Source organism: Brassica rapa, chromosome A08 (assembly GCF_000309985.2).
Source record: "Brassica rapa cultivar Chiifu-401-42 chromosome A08, CAAS_Brap_v3.01, whole genome shotgun sequence".
Taxonomy (NCBI): domain Eukaryota; kingdom Viridiplantae; phylum Streptophyta; class Magnoliopsida; order Brassicales; family Brassicaceae; genus Brassica; species Brassica rapa.
This window is the reverse complement of record NC_024802.2, coordinates 16,584,230-16,596,762: the sequence shown is the minus strand read 5'-3', so window position 1 is coordinate 16,596,762 and position 12,533 is coordinate 16,584,230. Positions and strand designations below refer to the sequence as shown.

Here is a 12,533-nt window from a genome sequence, read left to right as displayed (position 1 = left end):
ACAATTTATTGATGGTTTTGTCAGGATACATGCAATGTCTGTCCAACACTTTTAGATGCACTAAATTTTATTTTTAACAACCTATTCTTACATCTTCCCTAATTTTTTTTTGTCAACAACATTTTCCCTAATGTAATATATATAATTATATGTAATATAAAATATCACACAAAATTTTAAATAACTCTATTAACAATTATTAAAGATAATTTTATAAAATTAATTGTATAGCAATATTTGTTGATGTAATCACCAACATTTTGACTATAATCGATCATAATTTTCTAAAATCAATTGCTAATACAAAATCTCACATATAAAAATAATATTTATTTATATTTTATATAATTTTTACTTATATTTTTTATTAATTTTTCTTCATATTTTTATATAATTTTATTAAAGTTTATATGTAAACATAATTTGTGTTTATTTGATCATAATAATAATATTCATAAAAACATTAATATTGTTTATAATTTTTATTAATAAATATATTATGGCTTCTTATGCTTGTTTTTGTGCACACCTTCTTATGATTTATGCTCTAAACGATGGCGTGTGTGACTTGTCCTCTGGACTGGCTCTGGATACATGGTGGGTCTTGTTTGTATTGTAATGTTATTTATATGGTTGAATCATCATTTTGATCGATGAAATGAATTTTTTTTTTAAACAATAACAAATGTACAGTTGCAGAAGAGAAGACAAAAATGAAAAATATACAAATGCATGTATTAAGCTGCAGTGACAATGGTTTGAAGCAGAGTTTCCAGGTCTTTCAAGCTACGAATAAACACAATACACCATAAGTTAGCAAATGGACGAGGAAAGCAGATTCTTGTGAGACATTTCAAGTTTGATAGATGATAATACTTACCTCACATTAGTGAGATCAGGGTATACAGAAATCGCCTCTTTGAAATCCTGAAAGTACATGTTTTCTACTGTTATCAACCCAAGAAAAAGAGAATAGTGATAGTGGAAGAAGAAGATGTTGTAGAGCATACCTGATCAGATGTTGAAGAAGTGTATGTAATTACACATGACATGCCTGCTTTTGTAGCAGCCTATATAGATTGAAAGTCAAAAGCCAATTTATCAAGATTGTGTGTTCAAAAACCGAGTTTAGGATGTTATGAGATGTAAGAACGAGCAAAAGATTGGAGTTATTAACCTGCAGGCCAATCACACTGTCCTCTATGACCAAACAGTCATTCACTGAAACACCTAGCTTCTGCAATCAAACATAAAACAACAGAACGTAAAACTTGGTTAAGTCTTGTCAATTAAACTTGTTATATAAATTTTTTTGTTAGCTTGGAATTCTATTATACCTCGGCAGCTGTTATATAAATGGAAGGATCAGGTTTCTTCTCCTTAACATCATCTCCTGGAAATTCCAATAAACAAAAAGAAAAGGATATAATGAAAACCTTAGACATCTAAAGCCCACAAAGTAATAAGTAACTCAGAACATAGAATGTAATGAAAAAATCACCTGCAAGGAAGCAATCAAGTCCTTGGAATCGCTCCTAAAAGACATAAACATAACCGAGTTAAATAAAAATGTCACCAGTCTATTAGAGATTAGCAAAAGGAAACAACTCACGATTTGGATAAGATTCTCGAGACATAATATAACTGAACTCTTTGTAGCTGCAGAACACACAGCTAGTTTCTTCCCCTGTATCATTAATTTCAAGAACACCAATTCATAATTAAAAAAATAAAAAATTTCATTAGGGTAATTTAAACAAAGCTTGTTATTATTACAGCAGCTCTTGCTTCATCCATTAGTCTTATTACACCAGGTCTTGCTTCTACCTGAAACCAAAAAGAAAAAAAAAGGCTAAGAGATTTAGATTCTCTCTTAGAGAAACTAATTAAGATGATGTGTTCAAGATCTCACTACTTACACTTCCTGACATTATGATCTCTTTGTACCTCTCTGTCTTCCAATCCTGAAGACTATCGATCAACTTGGCTCGATCATCGTCACTCTCTGGAGGCGACTCGAAAAGGGTCGAAGTCGGCCATCCATTTTCTCTAAAGTACCATCTCATTTTAGGCTTTCCACCTCCGACCAGGTTCTGAAACTTGTCGTAGAACTCGAGGCTCCAGTTGAGAGACTCGGAGGAAGAAGGAGGACAACGAACATCGAAATGCGCGAAGGCGTCGTTGTAAGCTTGACGGTGTAAGTTCTCCGATTCGAGTATCACACCGTCGCAGTCGAAGATCAGAGCTTCGAGAGACCGTGAAGATGACGCCGACACTGTAGAGATCCTAGCTTTCTGATAAACGTTTCTGGATTTGAAACGCAGCGTTTGGAGACGAGGGAAGCGGTTGAAGCCAACGGAGGAGGTGGATGGGGGCAAGAGAATCGATGAGTGGCTGCAAGAAACCGCCATTGATGAATCTCTCACGCTGTGTGTGGATCCGAGCTGCTCTGACTAAGTGAGATAGAATTAAAAAAAAATGTGTGGTCTTCCTTGCGAGTAACGGTATTTAACTAACTTTTCTATCATACACCAAATGGCTTTTGGGTCACTAAGGCCCATTAACTGAAACCTACATGGGCCTGCTCCAGGAATTAGGTCTCCTTTGTTTTCATTTGACGAACAAGAAAGTGTTTTGCCCTAATTAAACCATCGTCAAAACATTAGGCTATAAAAGCCTCCTTACAATCACTTTGTCTAGTTTATAATCACTTTTGATCACTTTGTCTAATTTATAATCACTTTTGAGTCTCCATTCCATGAAAAGGAACCTAAGATAGCGTGTGTATATTTATCTTTTGTAATTCGACCAAAACTTCTACGACCTCTTTAATTATAAGAACAAGAAACTATCTGGATCACACTCTATTGGGGAGGCTCGATGTTTCTCGACCATGACTAGGCTCTATAACCAATCCGGTTCAGGAAAATCTGACCCGGCTTTCGAGCCAATATACCAGGAGAAATTGGGCAGATTGTGTCCCATGGGAGGAGATGGACGCAACTAATAAAGTATTTAATAACCAATATTCCAAAGACTTGGTTTCAAGGAGAGGATTTCTTAACTCCGATCAGACGCTGTTTAGAGATTATGTAAAAATGTTTAGTGAGACTTATGCGGAAGGGATGGTGAAGAATCTTCACTGAAGATGGGTGACTTCCTTTCCACGAAACCTGGGGATATTAGGTTAAATTGTCGAGTCGTTAATCCAAAGAACTCTTTAGTTCTAATCGATATTAGTATTGAATTAAAGGAACATTTTATACTCTCAAATTTATAATAATAACTAAAATAATGTTCCCGTAACTAAGGAGTTTATTGTTCCGAAAACACTAAGCATAATAAAATGATCAAATCCTAATTACAACAAGTACGAACTCGTTAGGGTTTGTCTATATATGTACAACAACAAAAGGTTCATTCGAAGTAAACCTGTAGAAAGTAAGAACACACAACATTCCTAGATTGCAAACATAGGCAAAATTGGGACACATTTGGCATGGATTGCACAATGGTTGGTGTCTTCAAAGAGACGAACCAAAAATAGGCTTCTGCGCAACTTCTTGGAGAGCCAAGACAGCATGTCTCTGCAAATGAAAATCGGTTTTGAAATCTTGAGCAATCTCACGGACAAGCCTCTGGAATGGTAGCTTCCAGAACAAAAGTTGAGGTTTTACTTTATTGCTTTAGTGTGTTACTTAGACTATTTAGTACAATGAGAGTGTTGAATTTTTATTTCAACAGTTTGATAGCTTACATTGAAGGTCTTGAAATACTTAAAAAGATAAAATAGATTTTTTGCTGTTGATTTTTTTCATCGGGTTAGAAACTAAAAAGTTGGGGTCTACAAATAGAAATTAGAAAATAGGCTTCTGCGCAACTTCTTGGAGAGCCAAGACAGCATGTCTCTGCAAATGAAAATCGGTTTTGAAATCTTGAGCAATCTCACGGACAAGCCTCTGGAATGGTAGCTTCCAGAACAAAAGTTGAGGTTTTACTTTATTGCTTTAGTGTGTTACTTAGACTATATAGTATATACAATGAGAGTGTTGAATTTTTATTTCAACAGTTTGATAGCTTACATTGAAGGTCTTGAAATACTTAAAAAGATAAAATAGATTTTTTGCTGTTGATTTTTTTCATCTGGTTAGAAACTAAAAAGTTGGGGTCTACAAATAGAAATTAGAAAATAGGCTTCTGCGCAACTTCTTGGAGAGCCAAGACAGCATGTCTCTGCAAATGAAAATCGGTTTTGAAATCTTGAGCAATCTCACGGACAAACCTCTGGAATGGTAGCTTCCAGAGCAAAAGTTGAGGTTTTACTTTATTGCTTTAGTGTGTTACTTAGACTATATAGTATATACAATGAGGGTGTTGAATTTTTATTTCAACAGTTTGATACCTTACATTGAAGGTCTTGAAATACTTCAAAAGATAAAATAGATTTTTTGCTGTTGATTTTTTTCATCTGGTTAGAAACTAAAAAGTTGGGGTCTACAAATAGACCCTTAATTTATTTCTTTAATTATTGTATATCAAAATTATTATTTTTATGCTCTACAAATAGAAATTAGTTTCATATGATTTGGACACATATAAAAATCTTATTTACCATTAGTTTTTAAACATAACATGAAAAAATAAATAGAAGAAAAAGAAGAAAGAGAAAATGAAGTGCAAGGAAAAGAATATCAGGTGGAAGTTTTAAAGTGAAAAGAGGATTTTGAAAAAATGTACATGGTCTTAGAAAGATAAATTCATTTAAAGTACCTACAAGAGGTAAAATATATTTTTATAACTTAATATGGGTAAAAACTTACAGAGTGATATTTTATTAAATTGAAATATTAAATTGAAATAGTATATTTTTATATTTTTACATCAAACAGTTATTATATACTATTTCTTAAATGTTTCCAAATATAATACTACTTTACATCAAATACTTTTAAATGTTTCCAAATATAAAGTATTATAAGAAAAAAGTATTATAAGAATTCCAGAAATAAAGACTTGAGAGCTGAGAGAGACCTTTCAAACTCACCACACCATATAATTATTTCCATTTAATTAACCCCATTTGCGTGTTTAATTTTCGTATATTTAATATTTTATATACAAATTAAAAACCCTTTCATCATCATAGCATATTTGAATTTCCACTAGCGGGCCCTTAGAAACAAGAGAGTGTTGAAAAATATAACGTATAGAAATAGAAAGCTATTTATATTCTTTTACATACCAACAGATTTCAATTTAAAATAGATTTTCCTATATTCTTAATTTAAAAATAGAACTCGATTCCCTGCATATGCAATAAAATAGAAAAACGTCTAGGGTTTAATAAAGACACTAAGACCTCATAAAATGTATTTTCCTATTTTTACTTGTAAAATAGAGAAACTTTATAATATAGATGTATTTTACTTTAATATATTTATCTAAAATATATATTTCCAAATATGGAGTAAACTATAGAAGAATATTATTTATTACTCTATAAATATATAAAAAATAGCAATTTCAGTTTTAGAGGCGAAAATAGAGTTTAATTAGAGTAATTGTACTTCTAAATACTATTATAAAAAAAAAAATAGAGGTGAGTTGAAGATGATCTAAAAATCCTTGTAACAGGTATTGTAATATAAATTATTTTCATTTATTACAATGCAATGAAAATCTTTCAAAAATATATAGTCATGATTGTATACATACGCATGTACTTCTTTATTTGTAATAATAAATAAAGCTATTATACAGCTTATAAATCAAGAACATTTTGAATTTTTTTTTAAGTATTAAGGTTTTAAAAAATATTTTCTCGAGACCCAAAAAGTGGATTTGGATTATAATTTTTTTTCTTTAAATGCAACATCGTTTTCAGTAGCATTTGTGTAACAGACACAATGAAAAGCATCAATTTGCTTTACAGATTGCAAAAGCATTTTATTGCCTTTTCTGAAGCAGCAATTATCTAATTAGTGTCAATCACTAAGAAAATAGCTCTCTTTGCGATTTTGTATTTGTTGATTTTTAATCTTTGGATAAGTTCATTTCCTAATGTACATATAATTATTCACCTTAGATAGAGTCACTACATATCTACGAGAGTACGAGGTAGCTATTTTATATCAAATTCTGTAAATAATCCATGTGCTTTGTATTGATATTTTCACATTATGTATTAGTTTTCTAGTAGGCACGATACAAACCACCTAAAAAGCATATACGATTCCAATATATAATAAGTTTGGATGGTTATAATTATTGTGTGTACGTAAATATAATTCCTATAATTAAACTATTTAGGATTCTTGAAACCATTGTGATCTTTGCCAAGAGAAAGTGAAGCATACAACACAAATGTTCCTTGCATATTATATATATGCATACTAGCATATATATAATTAATTTGTACAATGAGATTTAAATAATTAAGGAAATATAAGCATCTACAAAGCAAAGCAATTTAAAGTGAAGATGTTTTATGTGCACTGAGTTCTGAGAGACAACGTCCACTCAAGATGAACATAAGTCGAATGTCTAGGAAAACCAGAACCTTTATAACCACAAATTGTATATAAAATGTATTTCTGATACATATAAATACCATTTTTGTTGGCTATATCGAAAATTAAAGGACAATGTAAAACAAAACCAAAACCAAAACCAAATTCAGTTGAATTTATTATTTTTATTTTTGATTTAGTGATTAGAAATAATTGACCTAAAAATAGACTAGAAACTTTTAGATTCAAAGAACTAAGAGCATCGAACTTAAATAGCTTAGACATAATTTTACTCAAAACTAAAATTCTATTATAATACATATAATTTCATGAGTTTCAAACATAGAACTATACCTTAATGCATATGCTTTTACTAGAATTATATCTTAACATATAGTTCTCCTATAATATAAGTGGTCAAACGAACTAGTGAAATAGACAACTAAATTTTTTAGACTGAATCAAAATGGATAACGGATCGAATACGAATGAAATGGATAGGATCATGAATATATTTAAAACCCAGATATTCTAGGAGGGCAGAAATCAAATTATACAGGTTTTTGGAAATATTTATGATTACTTGCTGTGTCCGAATAATTAATTATCCGATCAGCTCCGATATGTAGCTACTCAGATATTTGGTGTCCAGATATCAAGAAAATTATATATTTGAACTGAATATCTTTGATCCATACAAATAAAATAAAATTTTAAAATAAATTGAAAATTTTAAAATAATATATATATAATAATATTTTATTACAAAATAAAAAGTATTTTTAAAAATTAATATCTAAAATAATCAGTTTAATAAATAAAATATGTTGTAAAACTTACATAAATATAATATTTATATAATTTATGTATATAATTATTTATATATATATATGTGCTACACATAACAAAACATATCAGATATTCCTTTCTAAAAATATTGGTATTGTGACTTATTTAATTTTTATGGATATTATATATTACTTCCTCCATTTTTTTAATATAAGTCGTTATAAAATTGTGCACGTAGATTAAGAAATCATTAATTTTTTATATTATCTAAATAAAAATATTACTAATTATTTACCTAACCACAAATCAACCAATACTAAAATAGAAAGTATATTATCATTGGTCATATAACATTAAGTGTTAATAAATTTTAAATTTTACATAGAAAACTGAAAATATCTTATAATTTGAAACATAAATTTTTTTCTAAAACGACTTATATAGAAAACAGAGGGAGAAATATTTACTTTGATTTATAGAATTAGATATTGAATTTTTTGGTTCAATTTAAAAAAATAACAAATCAAAATTTACGAATATTTTATCCATCATTACGATCCATGGCAATCCTTTGTGGATCGGAGTGCTGACAAGAGAACACTGTATATGTGCTTATCCTCCTCCAGCTATCCTGCAAGGTAACAAATTATCAGAAATTAGATAAACTAACCGTGTATTTCAGGCAATAGTGACAAATGTCAATGACGAAAACGACATGTCCATTGGTGCATTCGTGGCCCTACATCACATGGGTTCATGTGCCCCGTTTTCTCGCAGCTTCGTATAAAGAAAGGGAGAAAAAGCCATAGGCCCCCACTCCATTCTGTGCCAATTGGCAGTACAGAAAAAAATAGAGTACTATATTTTTCTTTGTCTAATTTTATTTTGGTAATTTATAGTAGTAATTGCCTCATCGATATGTAGTATTTTAGGGAATAAATGGAATTTAAGTGATTTGAAATGAGGTTGTTCAAAAAAGTGATTAGAAATTAGTTCACTATCAAGTTTAATACAGCTTTGATTTATTTAATCAGATGTATCTGAAAACAAAATCTTCCGACGGTTCCAGTACTCCATCTCTTTATTTTTGTTTTAATTGCAACAACTGCATTTTGATTTATTTATTTTTTGATACAAGAAAGCTAAATTTTTTTTGTTTACACTTTTTTAAGAATTTACAATAGTACACTTGTTTCCACTTTTTGGCGTCATGTCGTGACCTGAATGCCTCAATTTCAGATATGATCCGTTACAATGGTAAAAGCTTCAAACTGAGTCAGAATGTTTTCATCATTCACTAAAACCGATGTCCTATGCTTCCACTTATAGACGTACGTACGCACAATCATAAAAACAAAAGCACCTTCATGATGATGACAACTTTTCACAAGCCAATCCCATGTTTTAAGTATTTCTTTTTAATTTTATGACCTTTTTTAACAAAATTTTTATGGCCTTTAGATTTTTAATTTTCTATGGAAAAACTTTATTGTCTTTCACCAGAATCAGAATTAGCAGACATCAAACCCTTTTTACGAAAATCATCAGGTTCTGCACCATTTTCTAAAAGCCACTTTCTAAATTTGACGAACTATTCTGATAATTTCGCCAAAGTTAATCATTTTTATTGTCGTAGCATCTTAAAATTTGAAAACTTTTTTTTTAACACCAACTTCCATTTAAATCAAACTCCCAACATGGGAGGATTAATTAAAAAACTTCTGAAACCAGCTTGTTTTGCCAAACAATAAGCATTTTTGTTTTTATCGAGAGGGATCCAACAAAAGGAAATAGAACTAAAGAGTCAAACATAAAATATTAGTGATGACAACATACATCTCAAGGACGGTTGCTGTGAGGTGATTGGCTTGATGAATTGAGCTAAATCGGATTCACATTGTATCTTCTGGATCCCCAGTTCCTTGCTCTTGGACAGAGTTTCTCTCATAGACAACACTTCTGCTGTTAAAAAAGACGCAACTTAATGACAGTGGAAATGAAAGGAGAGATGATTATCCCTTTTTTAACATTGTCCAGCCTAAACCCGCTAGCTTCAGATCGTCTCGCCAAGCTGTGTCCACTTGAATTCTAGTTGCATCAGCGAGGTCAGGACTCAGGGAGTTAAGATGAAGGGAGACGAGGTGGAACATTTTGTTCCTCTAAAGAATCATTCTTTAGGTGTGATTACTGCTCGAGTTGTTAAAAATCAGCTCATTACGAGCTTTCCACAGAGTCCACAAAAGCCAAAGTGTTAACTTACTAGATGTGATACCCAGAGGCAGCAGACATTCATTCCGCACTAGGGTATCCATGACTCATTAAAATCCGCCTATGCTCTAGCAACAAAGTGAGTGGAAAAGGGAACAATAGCCCAAACTTTTCTAGCAAACTCACAGTGAAAGAAAAGCTGATTGATAGATTTGAGATTCTTACATGGGGAAATTTTGCTTCAATCGGTATGTTTTTAGCAGCCAAACATTCACCTACATATAAGGTGTTTTAGCCTAGCTTCCAGAGGAATAACTTGATTTTCAGATCAGTTTTGAGCTTCCACATTCCTTTGTTCCAGCCAAAGTTGGGATGCTGCTGCACAGGTTCAGGAGAGCGAGTGTGTAGGACCTCGCAAGCAGCCTAATACCCTGATTTTGGCGTATATTCTCCATCTTTTTTTTTGAGCCAGATTCGCTTGTCCGGAACTCCGGACCTAATAGGCATAATTAATAAGATTTTGTCTTCCTCAAAAAAGAGAATGTGGTGTGGTTGCTCTCTATTCCAGTCTAGCCGGATTGGCAGAAGGAGATGTGAATTTAATCATATTGTGATTGGCCGGAACATGTCCCATTGGTCTTGCTTTTCCTGTCACACTCGGCCAATCATCATTCCAAGCGCTAATAGATTCAACATTACCTATTGTTCATCCCATGTTAGCTTTCAGCAGGTCTCCACCTATTAGAATTTTGCGCCAGCCATGCGATTTTGAGTTCATGTCCGACACTGTCATGAAGTCCTCACTACCGCAATATTTGCCTAGGAGTACTCGTCCCAGCAAGCTCGAGGGATTATGAAGAAGACGTCATTTGAGCTTTGCGAGGAAAGCGTCATTATAGCATTGAAAATCTCTGAAACGAGTCTTCTTTGGTCTTTGGATTTTGTCATTTTTTTCCAAGACACCCATACTAATTTCCGATTTCTATCTTTCCCATCTCATAAAAATCTAGTCACTGCTGATTGGATTCACTTGCAGAAATTTAAAGCATGTCATTGCATAAGATGGTATCAATGACTAAACACACATGAGTAACAAATTTGAAAACAATGATAAAATACAATATTAATGACATCACTCTGAGTAAAACACACATGGTTTTTTGTTGAAAAGATCACAATAAGTCATTGTTGTAAATTTTAGTTTACTCTTGATTATAATATCAGATTTAACCTCGACTCATATACAATTGAATAGATATGAATTTGTTTGCCGTGATCATTGCACACTAGTTCAAGGTCGTTTTCGTAGTTGAATTTAGGTTTAGAAAAAAAAATTATGTTTAAATAAAAAAAGGAAACAAAGAGAGAGATGTCGTGGTCGTGGGGAGAAAAGCTGCGTCTACGGAGAAAATATATTTCTCAGTTCCACTTTCACCCCATCTGTTCTATTAATTACATATCACTCCCTGAGTTATAAACTACAAGTTATTACTTATTACATACTAAGCACACAAAAATCAATAACATCTCATAAAAGAGCATTTGAAGAAAGTATTATTAGTCAAGTGGAATATTAAAGGGTGAAAATAAGGAATACAATCGGGACTAGAGGGGTTAATCTCAGTTTTATTACTCTCAACATCGTTAATTACATCGAGAGTAATCATAATTACAGATTAATATATAACCCCACCATTAATTCTTTATTTTCGATTATTCCAGTTTTGCCCTCCTATTAACGATTCTCATGTTCAGTGATCAGAGGCGGAGTACCAATGAAGAGACGGTGGTTGCTCATCGGAGAAGAAACAACACGCTTCTTCCCCGCTCAGAAAGTCGTCGTGATCCTCCATCTGCTCTGTTTTCACGAACTGTAGAAAATTTCCGCCGGTAACCGTCGGCGGCGGCGTCAATCTTCCGTTCTCGGAGCTGGTTTCGGCGCTCGAATCGCAGCTGTCGGAAGATCCACCGTCGAGGGCGGTGGAGTTCGGTAGAAGGTCACAGAGATCGGTGAAGCTTCGCCGGTAGTCAAAGCCGGTGGAATGTTCTATAAACTCAGGAGGAGAGGAAGGAACATTCTCTTCTTTCACGGCGGAGATATCACTCTCCGCCGTAACCTTGCTGTTGTTGTTGTTATCCTCTTCTCCGTTGATCTTAGCTTTGAGCTCACTAATCTTTAAAACAAGCGAGTCGTTATCGCGGCGGAGCGAGTCGAAGTTGTGGCGGAGAGAGTCGTACTGGCTCTTAAGAAGGCCGTAGTCTTTTTCGAGCTGTTTTGTCTTCCACCGTGCACGGCGGTTCTGAAACCAAACCGCTACTTGACGAGGTTCAAGTCCAAGCTCTTGTGCTAGTTGTGTTTTTCTCTCAGGTTCGATTTTGTTCTCGAGCTCGAAGTTCTTCTCGAGAGCTTTGACTTGGTCAACACGTAACCTCCTCTTCTTCTCTGATTGACCCATGTGGTGGTTGCCGGAATATTCCTCGACCGTTGTACCGTCTTCTTCGTAACCGTTAAGCATAGAGTGGAAATTATGCCCGTACCCTCGTGGATTCTGCTCATCTGTTGTCAGTAACCAATGAGTTTGTAAGAAAAAAAAGAAGCAAAGATCAAAACAGTAGAATTATGAGAATTTGCTATTGAATGAGTTTGTCTGAAAAAGACAGAACCAAATGAGTTTGTCTGAAAAAAGAAGATGGCAAGCACCTGTGGAATTGGAGATCAGACCACACATTGAATCTGAGTTGCTAAGTCTCTTCATGACACCAAAAAAAAGTTTAAATTCTTCTTGAGTTTTTAGTTTTATGTTTCTAACTTTTCATTACAACAGTGTTCTAAACACAACAATTCAGCTTCCTGACTTTAGACCCACAAACAAAAGAGAAGACTTTTGAGGAACACAATTTAGAAATGGATTAAGACCATCCCGAGAAGGAGAAGAAGCTCTTGGTTGGGCTATTTAGAAGAAAATGGTATAGAGAGAGAGAGAGAGAGAGAGAGAGAGAGAGAGAGAGAGAGAGAGAGAGAGAGAG

General features: G+C 33.1%; 3 protein-coding genes across 3 annotated transcripts in view; all 3 read right to left on the bottom strand.

Annotated features, from left to right (window-relative positions):
- The window catches only part of LOC103835100 (probable disease resistance protein RPP1), a 531,820-nt gene that overhangs the window by 128,362 nt on the left and 390,925 nt on the right, over positions 1–12,533 (bottom strand). The gene's annotated exons all lie outside the window — the stretch shown is intronic.
- Positions 631–2,487, bottom strand: LOC103835081 (haloacid dehalogenase-like hydrolase domain-containing protein At4g39970). The gene is made up of 9 exons (XM_009111179.3): positions 1,920–2,487; positions 1,777–1,827; positions 1,613–1,687; positions 1,502–1,535; positions 1,338–1,393; positions 1,178–1,237; positions 1,011–1,070; positions 881–927; positions 631–786 (listed from the first exon to the last, which is right to left on the bottom strand). Exons 1-9 carry the CDS (start codon positions 2,409–2,411, stop codon positions 738–740), a joined length of 924 nt encoding a protein of 307 aa, XP_009109427.1. The 5' UTR covers positions 2,412–2,487; the 3' UTR covers positions 631–737.
- On the bottom strand, positions 11,028–12,523 carry LOC103835080 (homeobox-leucine zipper protein ATHB-16). Its single transcript, XM_009111178.3, has 2 exons — positions 12,208–12,523; positions 11,028–12,063 (listed from the first exon to the last, which is right to left on the bottom strand). Exons 1-2 carry the CDS (start codon positions 12,260–12,262, stop codon positions 11,258–11,260), a joined length of 861 nt encoding a protein of 286 aa, XP_009109426.2. The 5' UTR covers positions 12,263–12,523; the 3' UTR covers positions 11,028–11,257.

Bases quoted from the DNA above. Each gene is read 5' to 3' on its own strand.
- LOC103835081 (XM_009111179.3), bottom strand. From the start codon at position 2,411: ATGGCGGTTTCTTGCAGCCACTCATCGATTCTCTTGCCCCCATCCACC. The intron at 1,828-1,919 runs GTAAGTAGTGAG...TTTTGGTTTCAG, and splicing joins AGATCATAATGTCAGGAAGT to GTAGAAGCAAGACCTGGTGT. The intron at 1,071-1,177 runs GTTAATAACTCC...CAATCTATATAG, and splicing joins ACAGTGTGATTGGCCTGCAG to GCTGCTACAAAAGCAGGCAT.
- LOC103835080 (XM_009111178.3), bottom strand. From the start codon at position 12,262: ATGAAGAGACTTAGCAACTCAGATTCAATGTGTGGTCTGATCTCCAAT. The intron at 12,064-12,207 runs GTGCTTGCCATC...TACTGACAACAG, and splicing joins TCTGATCTCCAATTCCACAG to ATGAGCAGAATCCACGAGGG.